This window comes from Oncorhynchus mykiss, chromosome 19 (genome assembly GCF_013265735.2).
Source record: "Oncorhynchus mykiss isolate Arlee chromosome 19, USDA_OmykA_1.1, whole genome shotgun sequence".
NCBI lineage: Eukaryota > Metazoa > Chordata > Actinopteri > Salmoniformes > Salmonidae > Oncorhynchus > Oncorhynchus mykiss.
In genome coordinates, this window is record NC_048583.1 from 42,417,547 (window position 1) to 42,431,966 (window position 14,420).

General features: G+C 42.3%; 1 protein-coding gene across 3 annotated transcripts; it reads left to right on the forward strand.

Moving 5' to 3' along the window:
- The first annotated feature begins 4,206 nt into the window (after positions 1 to 4,206).
- LOC110497904 (basal body-orientation factor 1) lies at positions 4,207 to 14,366 on the forward strand. Of its 3 annotated transcripts, none has more exons than XM_021574360.2 (11): positions 4,207 to 4,408; positions 4,549 to 4,801; positions 4,907 to 4,972; positions 8,977 to 9,120; positions 9,224 to 9,304; positions 9,509 to 9,579; positions 11,730 to 11,874; positions 12,483 to 12,976; positions 13,086 to 13,190; positions 14,044 to 14,071; positions 14,152 to 14,366. In XM_021574360.2, the coding sequence occupies exons 1-10, from the start codon at positions 4,368 to 4,370 to the stop codon at positions 14,063 to 14,065; spliced, it is 1,422 nt and encodes a 473-aa protein (XP_021430035.1). In that variant the 5' UTR covers positions 4,207 to 4,367; the 3' UTR covers positions 14,066 to 14,071; positions 14,152 to 14,366. The 3 variants fall into 3 exon arrangements, with proteins under 3 accessions (XP_021430035.1, XP_021430034.2, XP_021430033.2); XM_021574359.2 differs by having other exon boundaries at positions 14,006 to 14,071; positions 14,152 to 14,317; XM_021574358.2 differs by having other exon boundaries at positions 4,208 to 4,408; positions 14,003 to 14,071; positions 14,152 to 14,349.
- The last annotated feature ends 54 nt before the right edge of the window (positions 14,367 to 14,420 follow it).

A 14,420-nucleotide genomic window follows, 5' to 3' on the forward strand; every position in this document is an offset into this window, starting at 1 on the left:
TGGATTCAAATGACCTGCAATAACTTTACATTGTTTATTTCAGTTGTTTGAGGTTCTCAAAATCTACAAAGTCAACTGCAATTTGTTGAATTTATGTAATCCACAAAACATCTGTGTGATCCTGATGGCTGCGTAACCTGTCAGAGGTCCAAGGTTCTTCCCAGGACACAGAACAAAATTCCTCTTAGAAGGGGTGCAAATGTCATTCCATACCAGGGGGTTCACCTCATTCCACATAGACCTATGAACAGATCCTTGTGTCATTCGAAAATAATTCAGACCCCTTGACTTTTTCCACATTTTGTGGAATACCCCATAAAGCAAAAACAGGTTTAGAAAATGTTGTACATGTATAAAAAAAATATAAAAAACAGAAATATCACATTTACATAAGTATTCAGACATTTTACTCACAACTTTGTTGAAGCACCTTTGGAAGCAATCTCAGCCTTGAGTCTTCATGGGTATGATGCTACAAGCTTGGCACACCTGTATTTGGGGAGTTTCTCCCATTCTTATCTGCAGATCCTCTCAAGCTCTGTCAGGTTGGATGGGGAGAGTCGCTGCACAGCTATTTTCAGGTCTCTTCAGAGATGTTCGATCGGGTTCAAGTCCTGGCTCTGGCTGGGCCACTCAAGGACATTCAGAGACTTGTCCCGAAGCCACTCCTGCATTGTCTTGACTGTGTGCTTAGGGTCGTTGTCCTATTGGAAGGTGAACTTTCGCCCCAGTCCAAGGTCCTGAGCGCTATGGAGCAGGTTTTCATCAAGGATCTCTGTACTTTGCTCCGTTCATCTTTCCCTGATCCTTTCCCTTTCCCTGATCCTGACTAGTCTCCCAGTTCCTGCCGCTGACAAACATCCCAACAGCATGATACTGCCACCCCCATGCTTCACCGTAGGGATGGGGCCAGGTTTCCTGCAGACGTGACGCCTGGCATTCAGGCCAAAGAGTTCAATCTTGGTTTCATCAGACCAGAGAATCTTGTTTCTCATGGTCTGAGTCCTTTAGGTGCATTTTGGCAAACTCCTAGCGGGCCAACATTTGCCTTTTACTGAGGAGTGGCTTCCGTCTGGCCACTCTACTATAAAGGCCTGATTGGTGGAGTGCTGCAGAGATGGTTGTCCTTCTATAAGATTATTCCATCGCCACAGAGGAACTCTGTCAGCGTTATACCACCGGGCTCTTGGTCACCTCCCTGACCAAGGCTCTTCTCCCCCGATTGCTCAGTTTGGCCGGTCTGCCAGCTCTAGGAAGAGCCTTGGTGGTTCCAAACTTCTTCCATTTAAGAATGATGGAGGCAACTGTGTTCTTGGGGACCTTCAATGCTGCATAAATGTTTTGGTACCCTTCCCCAGATCTGTGCCCAATCCTGTCTCGGAGCTCTACGGACAGTTCCTTCGACCTCATGGCTTGGTTTTTGCTTTGACATGCGCTGTTAAGTGTGGGGCCTTATATAGACAGGTGTGTGCCTTTCTAAACCATGTCCAATCAATTTAATTTAACACAGTTGGACTCCAATCAAGTTGTAGAAACGTCTCAAGGATGATCAATGGAAACAGGATGTACCTGAGCTCAATTTCGAGTCTCATAGCAAAGGCTTGTATTTCTAAAAACCTGTTTTCGCTTTGTCATTATGGGGTATTGTGTGTAGATTGATGAGGAACATGTTTTATGTAATCAATTTTAGAATAAGGCTGTAATGTAACAAAATGTGGAAATTCAAGAGGTCTGAATACTTTCTGAATACACTGTATATTGGACATATTCCCAGAAGCAGAAAATGATCATGTCTTTCTTGATATTCATGCAAAGGTCTGTTGATGGGATGTTTATGCATGCATCGTAAATTCATTAGACCCTAATCTATGGATTTCACATGACTGGGCAGGGGGGCAGCCATGGGTGGACCTGGGAGGGCATAGGCCCACCTACTTGGGAGCCAGGCTCACCCACTGGGGAGCTAGGCCCAGCCAATCATGAGTTTTTCCACAAAAGGGCTTCATTACTGACAGAAATACTCCTCAGTTTCATCAGCTGTCCGGGTGGCTGGTCTCAGACGATCCTGTGAAGAAGCCGGAAGTGGAGGCCCTAGACTGGTATGGTTACACGTGGTCTGCGGTTGTGATGCCAGTTGGACATACTGCCAAATTCTTTAAAATTACGGAGGTGGCTTATGGTAGAGAAATGAGCATTCAGTACTCTGGCAACAGCTCTGGTGAACATTTCTTCAGTCAGCATGCCAATTGTACGCTCCGTCAAAACTTGAGACATCTATGGCATTGTGTTGTGTGACAAAACTGCACATTTTAGAGTGGCCTTTTATTATCCCCAGCACAAGGTGCATTTGTGAAATGTCCATGCTGTTCAATGGGCTTCTTGATATGCTAAACCTGTCAGGTGGATGGATTATCTTGGCTAAGGAGAAATGCTCACAAACAGGTAAGTAAACAGGGAAGTAAAGATCTGGGATATTTTATTTCAGCTTATGAAACATGGGACAAAAACTTTACATGTTGAGTTTATATATATTTTCAGTGTATATTATGTAATTCTATGGTGTGTAACTTAGCCCTTAATTATGACTCTCAGTTCAATTAGATTACAAATAAATCATTGGACAAAGGTGTTTTTTTATAAGGGGGTGTTTTGTTAAGAGCTGATGCTCAGTTTAACATTAACACGCTTGCGGTATGGTTTTTCGAACCATAAGAACCTTATCTTTCACATCAGTGAAAAATGAAAAAACAAAAGGTTAAATTCACACACAATAGTGGCTGCTGAGGAGAGAACAGCACATAATAATGGCTGAAACGGAGCAAATGGAATGGCATCAAACACCTGGAAACCATGTGTTTGACGTATTTGATACCATTCCACTCCAGTCATTACCACGAGCCCATTCTCCCCAATTAAGGTGCCACCAACCTGTTGTTATACACACCTTTATAGGGTTAGGATTTCCATATTTCCATGTTGCAGTGCTTGTTCACAGAAAACAGACAGAAGACAGAGTGGACCACCTGTGTTAATTAACTATCTGCTTCTCCAAACATCTGTGTGTAAACAGAAGACAGATGTGACAAAAATACAGTTGGCTGCAACTGTGTTTAAACCAGTTAAAACAGTGTATATTTTACATTTGTGAAATGTTTTTGATGTGATATGAAATTAGAGGGATTTATGTTTCTAGAACCATAGCGCAATTGAGAATCAATTCAAGATTAGATGGATAATTTGCTGTTTTGGCTTCCAGAACCATTTCGCCAATAAAGGAACAAGGCCCTTGGACTATAAGGAGTAACGTTAGGCTCCCTTTAGTTAGTCCATTGTAGAGCTCGCCAGTTTGTAATCCTCAAAAAGAGAAATTAGTTACCTCTGGTTGGTTCAGCCATTCCTATGCAGAAACTGAATAGGGAAAGATAGGGCTTTGGGATAAACACGAAAAATAAGGTCCGAGGTTAACACAGGTTTGGGAGATCTTACACGTTCTATGTTCTATGAGATAACATCAGTCAGTTAACATGACCTTTATGAATTATGAGGCCTTCGGGGGATTTAGGCTATGTGCGGCAGGTAGCCTAGTGGTTAGAGCGTGGACTTGCAAGATCGAATCCCCGCGCTGACAAGGTAAAAATCTGTCGTTCTGCCCCTGAATAAGGTAGTTAACCCACTGTTTCGTAATTGAAAATAAGAATTTATTCTTAACCGGCTAGCCTAGTTAAATAAAAGTGCGTTTTCTGACTAAATAAATGCTTCAAAATTCACAAAAAGTTATGTTAGCTGATAAAGATTATTGCATAGACCAAAAGCATTAGAGCTCCTACGTCACATGACTTCTTTTCAGCATTTATCAAAAAACCTTACTAGTTAGTGCTCTATAGAGATGGGTTGCCTGACAACGTTACGAAAAAAGCGTCCATGTGGTAGATGGTGCGTTCAGGACAACTGGGAACTCGGGAAAATACGAAAATACGAAACCAAATCATGCCGTCAGTGATCTTAAAACTATTTTTCCCAGTCGGAGCTCGTTTTCTCCCCGAGTTCCCAGTTGTCTTGAACGCACTAAATTCGGATATGTTTTAGTGTGATTGCATACTCAGTCAAATTTAGCTAGAATAGTTGTGTATACTGTGCACATATGACATTACTTGTTTTTTGTTGTTGCATATAACATTACAGACCTGTTGCAGGTGATTTTGACGTAGGCTGTGAGCATGTCCACACACAGCCAGTGCCATATGACAGCGTTTCTATGGTAACAAAATTGTAAACACGATTTCCCCAGTGCCTTGAAGTGAAGCTAACCTAGCTAGCCTATACGTATCCCATTAATTCTTAACAGTTAAATTGTAGTATTCGAAACAATGCCCAAGAAGAAAGGAAAAAATGGAAAGAAAAGTAAAGGGTAAGACAGAATTTTTTCTTTGCGTCGTTATCGCTTGAATTGACTAACGTTAGCCATGTTAGCTACCTGTAGCTCGTTTTACGCACTGTTTGTGTAGCTATCTAATTTACTACAATTCTTTGTCCAAATTGTATGTCTAGAAAAGGAAAAAAAGAAGGCAAACATGAGTCAAAAGCCGATAAAGAGTCTGACATTGAGAAGGCAAAGGCCAATGCTGCTCTTTGGGAAGCCAGGCTGGATGTCACTGAACACTCGCGCGTGGAGTACCGTGAAGCTACCCGCAGGTTGGCACGAGCCAATGAAGAGCTCACTAACCAGCAGTATCGTGCAGAGAAGGACACAGTTGACATAATTGCCTTCTTGAAGAGGAAAGATGCTGAGAAAGAAGAAAAGGTTAACTTTTATCCCCAGATATTTATAATATCCATAATTTATTGTCTTTGGGGGGTTTACTAGCATTGTATCGTTTTATTATTATTATTATTTTTTTTTTTACAGATTACAAGGCTAGAGGTGCAACTTAAAAGTAAAAAAAAACAAGCCCTTGAAGAAAATGAACAACTGGTAAGTATTTAGTCTTTGTGAAGGAACAAACTTGGGTAACCTTCCAAGTAAGTCTTCCATAATTTCAAAGAGCAGGGAGTGACTAGACAGTTTACAAAAACAGGTCAGAAATGGACCAGGATCATTAGCGTGTTTTACTAAACATGCTGACATCCCTGCCCAGCATTGTAGTCTATCTAAATCATATTCATTGTCCTGCAAGCCTCAAGGGTATACATTGTTTGTCTGATGTCATGTACAGCATCTAAAAAAAGGTGCTGTATTGTGTCTGAACAACAGTGTTGTTTTTAATCAGGCAGTCCCTATGCTAATTTATAGAAAAAAGAAAACAAACTAAGAAACAAACCCCTACATTTCCAGCCATATGGTCTAAAATTATGGTATATGGTAATGCCATGCAGCTACAGAAAAAGCGTAATTAAAATGTACACAGTCTCGAACAAACACACTAGTTTTGATATGCTGTAGCCTAAGTTATCCATCCCTCATGTGTCATATGGATTGTTTGTGGTGGTGTGCAACTTTATTTACGTGTTAATTTTGACAGTTGATCTCTACAGACAAAAATACATCACATTGATTGAGTAGCCTAGTGGTTAGAGCGTTGGACTAGTAACTGGAAGGTTGCAAGTTCAAATCCCCAAGGTACAAATCTGTCGTTCTGCCCCTGAACAGGCAGTTAACCCACTGTTCCTAGGCCGTCATTGAAAATAAGAATTTGTTCTTAACTAACTTGCCTAGTTAAATAAAGGTAAAAAAATAAAATCTGTTGTAATGGTTTAACAACAAGGAAATGTGCAGAAATGTGCCGCTTTGGCGAACAGCTGTTTTCCATCTCCATTTCTTACTTCACTGTGGTAAAAATAGGACCCAATAAGCTTTTGAGAAATAAAAGAATCTTGGTCTGAACCAACTAAAAAAATCACTATTTTGCATGGTACTGTCACATATGCCTATGTAGTACTAATTCTGGATATAAATATTGTTGTGGTTGAGCTAAAGACGTGATTTCAAGACATGCCTCTCAACTCCCTTTGCTCATTGTGAAGTGAAAAAATTGTTCATCTTAGCTAATGGAAACCATTGCATTAAAAGCACTCAAAGAACGTGAGCGCAGTGGCTTTTGTCTCAAAGTAGTCTGACATGTGAGTCTGAATGTTGGAAAAAGTCAGCCAACCAACCAAACAACTACACTGAGTGTACAATACATTAAGGACACCTGCTATTTCCATGACAAAGACTGACCAGGTGAAATCTATGATCCCTTAATGATGTCACTTTTTAAATCCACTTCAATCAGTGTAGGTGAACGGGGAAGACAGCTTAAAGAAGGATTTTTAAGCCTTGAGACAATTGAAACATGGACTGCCATTCGTAGGGTGATTTAAGTGCCTTTGAACTGGGTTTTGTAGGACGTGCCAGGCACAACCGTTTGTGTCAAAGACTGCAATGCTGCTGGGTTTTTCATGCTCATCAGTTTCCCATGTGTATCAAGAGTAGTCCACCACCCAAAGGACATCCAGACAACTTGTCACAACTGTGGGAAGGAAGCATTGGAGTCAACATGGACCAGCATCCATGTGGAATGCTTTCAACACCTTGTAGAGTCCATGCCCTGACGAATTGAGGCTGTTCTGAGGGAAAAGAGGGGATGAAACGTCAATATTAGGAAGGTGTTCTTAATGTTTTGTACACTCAGTGTATATCATCAAGAGTTTCACTGGATCAGTGCCATATTTTCATTGCAATTTAAACACTGCATTAGGCAAAGAAAATAGAGATGCATCCATAAGCAAAACTTAAGCACAAATCTGTCCATTTGATGATGGAATGGGAGCTTTCTAAAGAAAGCTATTGATCATTTAATTAATCCTTGTCGTAATTTTATAGAATGGCATTTATAGAGTTATCTAAAGAATATAAATTAGGCATAACATTATAATCAAATGGTTGGTAACCTATAATTGTGTCATTATATACATGATTGTGGGTGCATGTTTTGCTTGCCTTCAATAACTTGTGTACTTAGCAGCAGTTACATAGCAGCACTTAAACTCTGATTTCAGCCTCTCTGACTGATCTGTTCCTGAAGTTGGGTTGGGTTGCAAAGGCCATACTTCATCTGAACTTTTTGATTTTCTTCCCAACTATTATAAGTGGTTGTTTTCCTCCTATTCCTGGAAGCTATGGTCATTTTTTTTCAGATAATCTGAATCAATTCTATTTCTGAAATGGCAACTGCCATGTCACATACAAATATGAAGTGGATACACACTTAGATGGTGTACATTCTCAAAATGTTCATTGTATACGTAGCTAACAAATTGGTGTATACACTATTTACACCTGCTGTATAGAGTTACATTATTTTCTATGTCTCCAAAATCCATGATATGGAACTACAGTTGAAGTTGGAAGTTTACATACACTTGGGTTGGAGTTATTAAAACTTGTTTTTCAACCACTCCACTAATTTCTTGTTAACAAACTATATTCTTGTGCATGACACAAGTAATTTTTCCAACAATTGTTTACAGACAGATTATTTCACTTATAATTCACTGTATCACAATTCCAGGGGGTCAGAAGTTTACATACACTAAGTTGAATGTGCCTTTAAACAGCTTGGAAAATTCCCGAAAATGATGTCATGGCTTTAGAAGTTTCTGATAGGCTAATTGACATCATTTGAGTCCATTGGAGGTGTACCTGTGGATGTATTTCAAGGTCTACCTTCAAACTCAGTGCCTCTTTGCTTGACATCATGGGAAAATCAAAATAAATCAGCCAAGACCTCAGAAAAATAATTGTAGACCTCCACAAGTCTGGTTCATCCTTGGGAGCAATTTCCAAACGCCTGAAGGTACCACATTCATCTGTACAAACAATAGTACGCAAGTATAAACACCATGAGACCAAGCAGCCATCATACCGCTCATGAAGGAGACGCATTCTGTCTCCTAGAGATGAACGTACTTTGGTGCGAAAAGGGCAAATCAATCCCAGAACAACAGCAAATGTAGACCTTCACAAGTCTGGTTCATTCAAGATGCTGGAGGAAACAGGTACAAATGTATCTATATCCACAGTAAAACGAGTCTTATATCAACATAACCTGAAAGGCCGTTCAGCAAGGAAGAAGCCACTGCACATGGGGACAAAGATCATACTTTTTGGAGAAATGTCCTCTGGTCTGATGAAACAAAAATAGAACTGTTTGGCCATAATGACCATCATTATGTTTGGAGGAAAAAGGGGGATGCTTGCAAGCCAAAGAACACCATCCCAACCGTGAAGCACGGGGGTGACAGCATCATGTTTTGGGGTGCTTTGCTGCAGGGGGGGCTGGTGCACCTCCAAAAATAGATTGCATCATGAGGTTGGAAAGTTTTGTGGATAAATTGAAGCAACATCTCAAGACATCAGTCAGGAAGTTAAAGCTTGGTCGCAAATGGGTCTTCCAAATGGACAATGACCCCAAGCATACTTCCAAAGTTGTGTCAAAATTGCTTAAGAACAACAAAGTCAAGGTATTGGAGTGGCCATCACAAAGCCCTGACCTTAATCCTATAGAAAATTTGTGGGCAGAACTGAAAAAGCGTGTGCGAGCAAGGAGGCCTCCAAACCTGACTCAGTTACACCAGCACTGTCATGGAGGAATGGGCCAAAAGTCACCCAATTTATTGTGGGAAGCTTGATGAAGGCTACCTGAAACGTTTGACCCAGTTAAACAGTTTAAAGGCAATGCTACCAAATACTAATTGAGTGTATGTAAACTTCTGACCCACTGGGAATGTGATGAAGGAAATAAAAGCTGAAATAAATCATTCTCTCTACTATTATTCTGACATTTCACATTCTTAAATTAATGTGGTGATCCTAACTGACCTAAGACGGAAGTTTTACGAAGATTAAATGTCAGGAATTGTGAAAATCTGAGTTTAACATTTCGCCAAGGTGTATGTAAACTTTCGACTTCAACTGTATATGATTGGTTGTTGCAGGTTGCAGAATACACTCTTAAAATCAATGAGCTGGAGGAGAAGTTTGAGAAGAGATCCAATGAGTTCAGGATGATCCAGGGTGAACTGAAGACTATCAAGGAGTTTCGGAAAAAGAAAGCCCAGATGGAGCAGGAGCTCAATAGTGTGAGAACAACATGGACAGAAATCATGCTTGACACCCTGAAGTACCACTCTTGATTGTGTAGTTCACAGTTCTATTAATGATCATCAACTCTCTACTTTCTAGATTAAAGAAAGCATGTACATTGCAGACAGAGAGCACAAGGAAAGCCTAGCTAGAATGGAGCACAAATTCTTCAGTGAAAAGGTAAGATGATAGTTTCAAATTGACACATTATTTTGTACATGCACTTACAGTTCCAAGGAGGTGTAAAATAAACTTGGGGGAAACTAGGATTGCGCTAATCAAAAAGTATTGGATTAAATGGGTAAAGATGTTCAGGTGTAAAAGGCCTAACTGATCAATAGAGAGGCGGGAGAGAAACAGTGAGTACTGTGTGTTCCCTTGCAGGTTCGCCTAGAGAAAGAGGCCGAGCAGAGGATCGCCCAGCTGGCTGAGAGGGCCCACAATGAAGCCATTGTGTGAGTGTCTCCGCTGACCAATTACATGCTAATTTTATTCTTCAAACTGCACCTTCAGGTCAAGGAAAAAAAGAGGCAAAATACATCATTTTTTGAGGGAAAACAAGATTATTATCTTGACCACACCAGTTTGTCTTCTTCAAGATAGTAGTGTATATCACCTAAGCCAATGATGACATCCCCAGCAGTTCCAGAATGCCTTGCAGGAAGGGTGTTCTGGTTTGGAGCAGAGTGTGGGGAAGACCTCTGCTATATAAACTCAGCAAAAAAAGAAACGTCCCTTTTTCAGGATCCTGTCTTTCATAGATAATCATTGTAAAGGGTTTAAACACTGTTTCCCATGCTTGTTCAATGAACCATAAACAACTAATGAACATGCACCTGTGGAACGGTCGTTAAGACACTAACAGCTTACAGGCGGTAGGCAGTTAAGGTCACAGTTATGAAAGCTTAGGACACTAAAGAGGTCTTTCTACTGACTCTGAAAAACACCAAAAGAAAGATGCTCTGCTCTTCTGCGTGAACTTGCCTTAGGCATGCTGCAATGAGGCATGAGGACTGCAATAAATTGCAATGTCCGTACTGTGAGATGCCTAAGCCAGTGCTACAGGGAGACAGAACGGACAGCTGATCGTCCTCACAGTGACACACCACGTGTAAAAACACCTGCACAGGATCGGTACATCCGAACATCACATATGTGGGACAGGTACAGGATGGCAACAACAACTGCCCGAGTTACACCAGGAACGCACAATCACTCCATCAGTGCTCAGATTGTCCGCAATAGGCTGAGAGAGGCTGGACTAAGGGCTTGTAGGCCTGTTATAAGGCAGGTCCTCACCAGACATCACCGGCAACAATGTTGCCCATGGGAACAAACCCACCATCGCTGGACCAGACAGGACTGGCAAAAAGTGCTCTTCACTGACGAGTCGCGGTTTTGTCTCACCAGGGGTGATGGTCGGATTCAGGTTTATCGTCAAAGGAATGAGCATTACACCGAGGCCTGTACTCTGGAGCGGGATCGATTTGGAGGTGGAGGGTCTGTCATGGTCTGGGGAGGTGCGTCACAGCATCATCAGACTGAGCTTGTTGTCATTGCAGGCAATCTCAGGGAAGACACCCTCCTCCCTCATGTGGTACCTTTCCTGCAGGCTCATCCTGACATGACCCTCCAGCATGACAATGCCACCAGCCATACTGCTCGTTCTGTGCATGATTTCCTGCAAGACAGGAATGTCAGTGTTCTGCTATGGCCAGCGAAGAGCCCGGATCTCAATCCCATTGAGCACGTCTGGGACCTGTTGGATCGGAGGGTGAGGGCTAGGGCCATTCCCCCCAGAAATGCCCGGGAACTTGCAGGTGCCTTGGTGGAAGAGTGGGTTGACATCTCACAGCAAGAACTGGCAAATCTGGTGCAGTCCATGAGGAGGAGATGCACTGCAGTACTTAATGCAGCTGGTGGCCACACCAGATACTGACTGTTACTTTTGATTTGATCCCCCCTTTGTTCAGGGACACATTATTCCATTTATGTTAGTCACATGTCTGTGGAACTTGTCCAGTTTATGTCTCAGTTGTTATGTTCATACAAATATTTGCACATGTTAAGTATGCTGAAAATAAATGCAGTTGACAGTGAGATGACATTTCTTTTTTTGCTGAGTTTAGTTCTAAAGCCATATGAGGACAGACTAGGGATATACTTTGAATTCTGTGTTCTTTTATGGTCTATAAACTCTCTTCAACAATGACACTGAATGTGGCATTTATCATCGATTACTTGCCAATTGTAGACTTAAATCCTTGGCCATGTATAAAGTTGAAATGCACGTAACCTGTGTTTTCAGACAGAGCTGACATTGACCCAGTTTGTCTCAATTTGGTGACTAAGAGAGAGTGACTCAAAGGAAAATTAAAACCAGATCCTTCCCAGCATTATAAGCTTGGAATTTAATGTCACTTATAATTTTCTCTCGTCTACTACATCACCAGACCGCTCCCTATCCCGCCACCAAACCCAATGCACCACCTTTATGTTGTCGAAGTTACTTTAGACTGACAGATAACAGAGGTGGAAGTGCCAGTTATACCTCAGTTTGGCACCTAACATGAAAAACTGCATTCCTTGTTTCCTAAACTAACAGTCAGTTGGATGATGCGTCACGCTCAGTGTTCAAGGAGAACGTTCGTCTCAGCGAGGCACTCAGCTGCCATATGAAGGAGGTAGATGACCTGAGGAAGATGACTGTGTCATTGGCTGAGGAAAACACCTCCCTGGCACTGCATAAGGTACACTGGTACCATGGCACGTCAAACAGAGCAGTGGGCATTTTCATGTACTGGCAGCGCCTGGACAAAACCAATACATTTTATTTATTTATGTGGCAGATCTCCTGTGGACATACAGTATTTTAGATGGTATTTCCCCTGTTTTATTTATTTTTGGTGACCCCGTGTTTGTTTTGCTTGCGGCCCCTCTTTCCCCTCACCTCCACAGTACAAGTCAGTATCTCGTGGTTGGTAGGTGTGGTGAGTTTCCACTGGCTTCTGGGTTCCAAGTCAGTGGCTTCCCCCCAAAGTATTTTTTGCACTGTTTCTCTAAGGCAAATAAATACAGTATACCATAATCTCATCCCTGACAATGTCGATAAAGCAATATCAAGTCACCCCAGCTCAGTATTTCTTCCAATCATTCTTCCATTCGGCAATCATTCTTTCATTCTGAATCCTTCTTCCATTTGACAGTTAAGCCCCGCAAAACATGATCCATTTATCAACATGCCATTTAGTGTGAGTTCACTAAATGGCATGGAGAATGCCTTATGTATATTTTCATTATAATATCAACCCTATTTTAAGACTAACCCCTCAATCCTTCCTATATTCTCCACCCCTAGGAGACCAGTGAGCAGATGATGAAGGAGAATGTGTCCCAGGTAAGGGCCCAGAATGAGGAGATAGCAGAGCTTAGGGGGAAGGTGGGGACCTTGGAGCAGGCCCTGGGGCTCATGGTGGGGGAGTTTGAGAGAGACAAGGAGGAAACGCAGAACCGAGCCCTGGTCAGCACCCAGGCCGGCCAGGTGGAGCTGGATAAGCTGCAGAAGGTGCTGGCCATGAGGGAGAAGGAGATGGGGCGAGTGAAGCGGCTGGCACGCAGCATCGTGGAGCAGCGCACAGAGCTGGAGTGCTTCTTTCAGGAGGCTTTGGGCCAGGTGAAGCAAGAGATCCAGGCCAGCCGGTTGCAGTACAGGCAGGAGGCCCTGGAGGCCTACCGCAGGAGGATGAGTGAGGCTCGGTCAGGCAAGAAAGAGTACCCCCGCATCCGCACCTTCCACAAAACCCCTCACAGCAGCAACAGTGTCTATACCGACCTGGAAGAGGCAGAGAAGTGGTAAGGCCTGCATGCGGTCTTTACCACCACTTACCATACATTTCCCCATTGCTATGGTAGAAACTATTCCTACTTGGAAATGTATTTTTCCACTACACTTGTGTTTCAGGAATAATCTCCAGAGCAACAAGGTTGACATATCTGAACTCACATGGGAGCAGAAGGAGAAAGTGCTTAGACTGCTGTTTGCCAAAATGAACGGACAGAAAGCAAGGTAACAGCTAGCTACTACATTGTGTGAGTCCTGTGTTGTCTGCCAGCAGACATGCTCATTGTTAGCTTCCCTATTATCTCATTTCTATTTCTACTGCGTTCTGTTTAGAATGATACCATCAAATTGGAATCATTAAACATGAAAACGAAACCCCTAGCGCAATAAAGTGTTGAGAACAAAACACAGTGACACCATCAGAAGCATGAGCTGTGCTGCAGTCTGGGAGAGGGCCTTTATTTGTGACTCCTTTTTAATGTCTTAAACAGCTCTTTTCTCAGCAAAAGAGGATACCATAAAACATCAGTTAGGTTTAAACCAATTTTCTTTTCCGTCCAGCGGCTTAAAAAGAATGAAGAAAGAGTCTGGGCACAATAGTAAAAATAGGGCCGGCCACAGAGTCGTGTGCTTGAAAACAAACATCTGGCCACGCAGATTTGCCTTCAGGCTCTTGGCCCCACTTCATGCGCACAAGGGGTTTATTTCGTTTTTGAACGCCTGTGGTCAGGGGACCGCCGGCAACATGATTTTCAAGTTGAGGACAGGGGATCTGAATGTATAAGGGGGTATTGGAGGGCAGAGATGTACATTCATGGCAATGTCAACATTACCCTGGCATCTAGCCTTGCAAACATACATCATTTGGCAACGTAGGATGAATTTACAGCAACGCAGTAGAGTATGAATCATGACCTGATGTAACCCTTACAAGGCCTTTCTGCAGTCAACAGCTAGAGAGAACAGGTGCCACAGTATGGTAAAACATGCATTTTTAAAATGTACAGCATTTCAATGCAACTCTACAACTTATTTAGCAGGAAACTGAGTCAACCTTTGGCGTTGTCTGTGTCCCCAGAGAGGAACCAGAACAACATTGATCCTGGGTAAGACACAAAAAGATTCCTGATTGTGATTTATCAGACCTTGTTGATTTTTTTTTGTTACATAATGACATGTCTTGCAGAATTACAGAGGAGACATCCCATGTGACCTTCATCACCCAGGCGCCTGTGTCCAACCTGCCCTCGAACCCCAGCGCCCTGCCGGATATCCAGACCACATGACCTATCCGTGCAGTGTTAGTCGGTCTGAGAAATGTGCTGGTCTATATGAAGTGTCTCCAGAATTATGTGGATGGTTATGTGAAAAATGTGTCTATGGTATTTTCTCATTGTCATGAATTGAAAGCTTACTTGAACTTAGATAGACAGGGTGCAAACAGGAGACAGAGAC

What these genes read in the sequence shown, in the direction of transcription:
- LOC110497904 (XM_021574358.2), top strand. Translation starts at nt 4,368, where the DNA reads ATGCCCAAGAAGAAAGGAAAAAATGGAAAGAAAAGTAAAGG. An exon ending in GCCCACAATGAAGCCATTGT is followed by an intron (nt 9,580 to 11,729) that starts GTGAGTGTCTCC and finishes CTAAACTAACAG; the next exon opens with TCAGTTGGATGATGCGTCAC. An exon ending in CAGAACAACATTGATCCTGG is followed by an intron (nt 14,072 to 14,151) that starts GTAAGACACAAA and finishes CATGTCTTGCAG; the next exon opens with AATTACAGAGGAGACATCCC.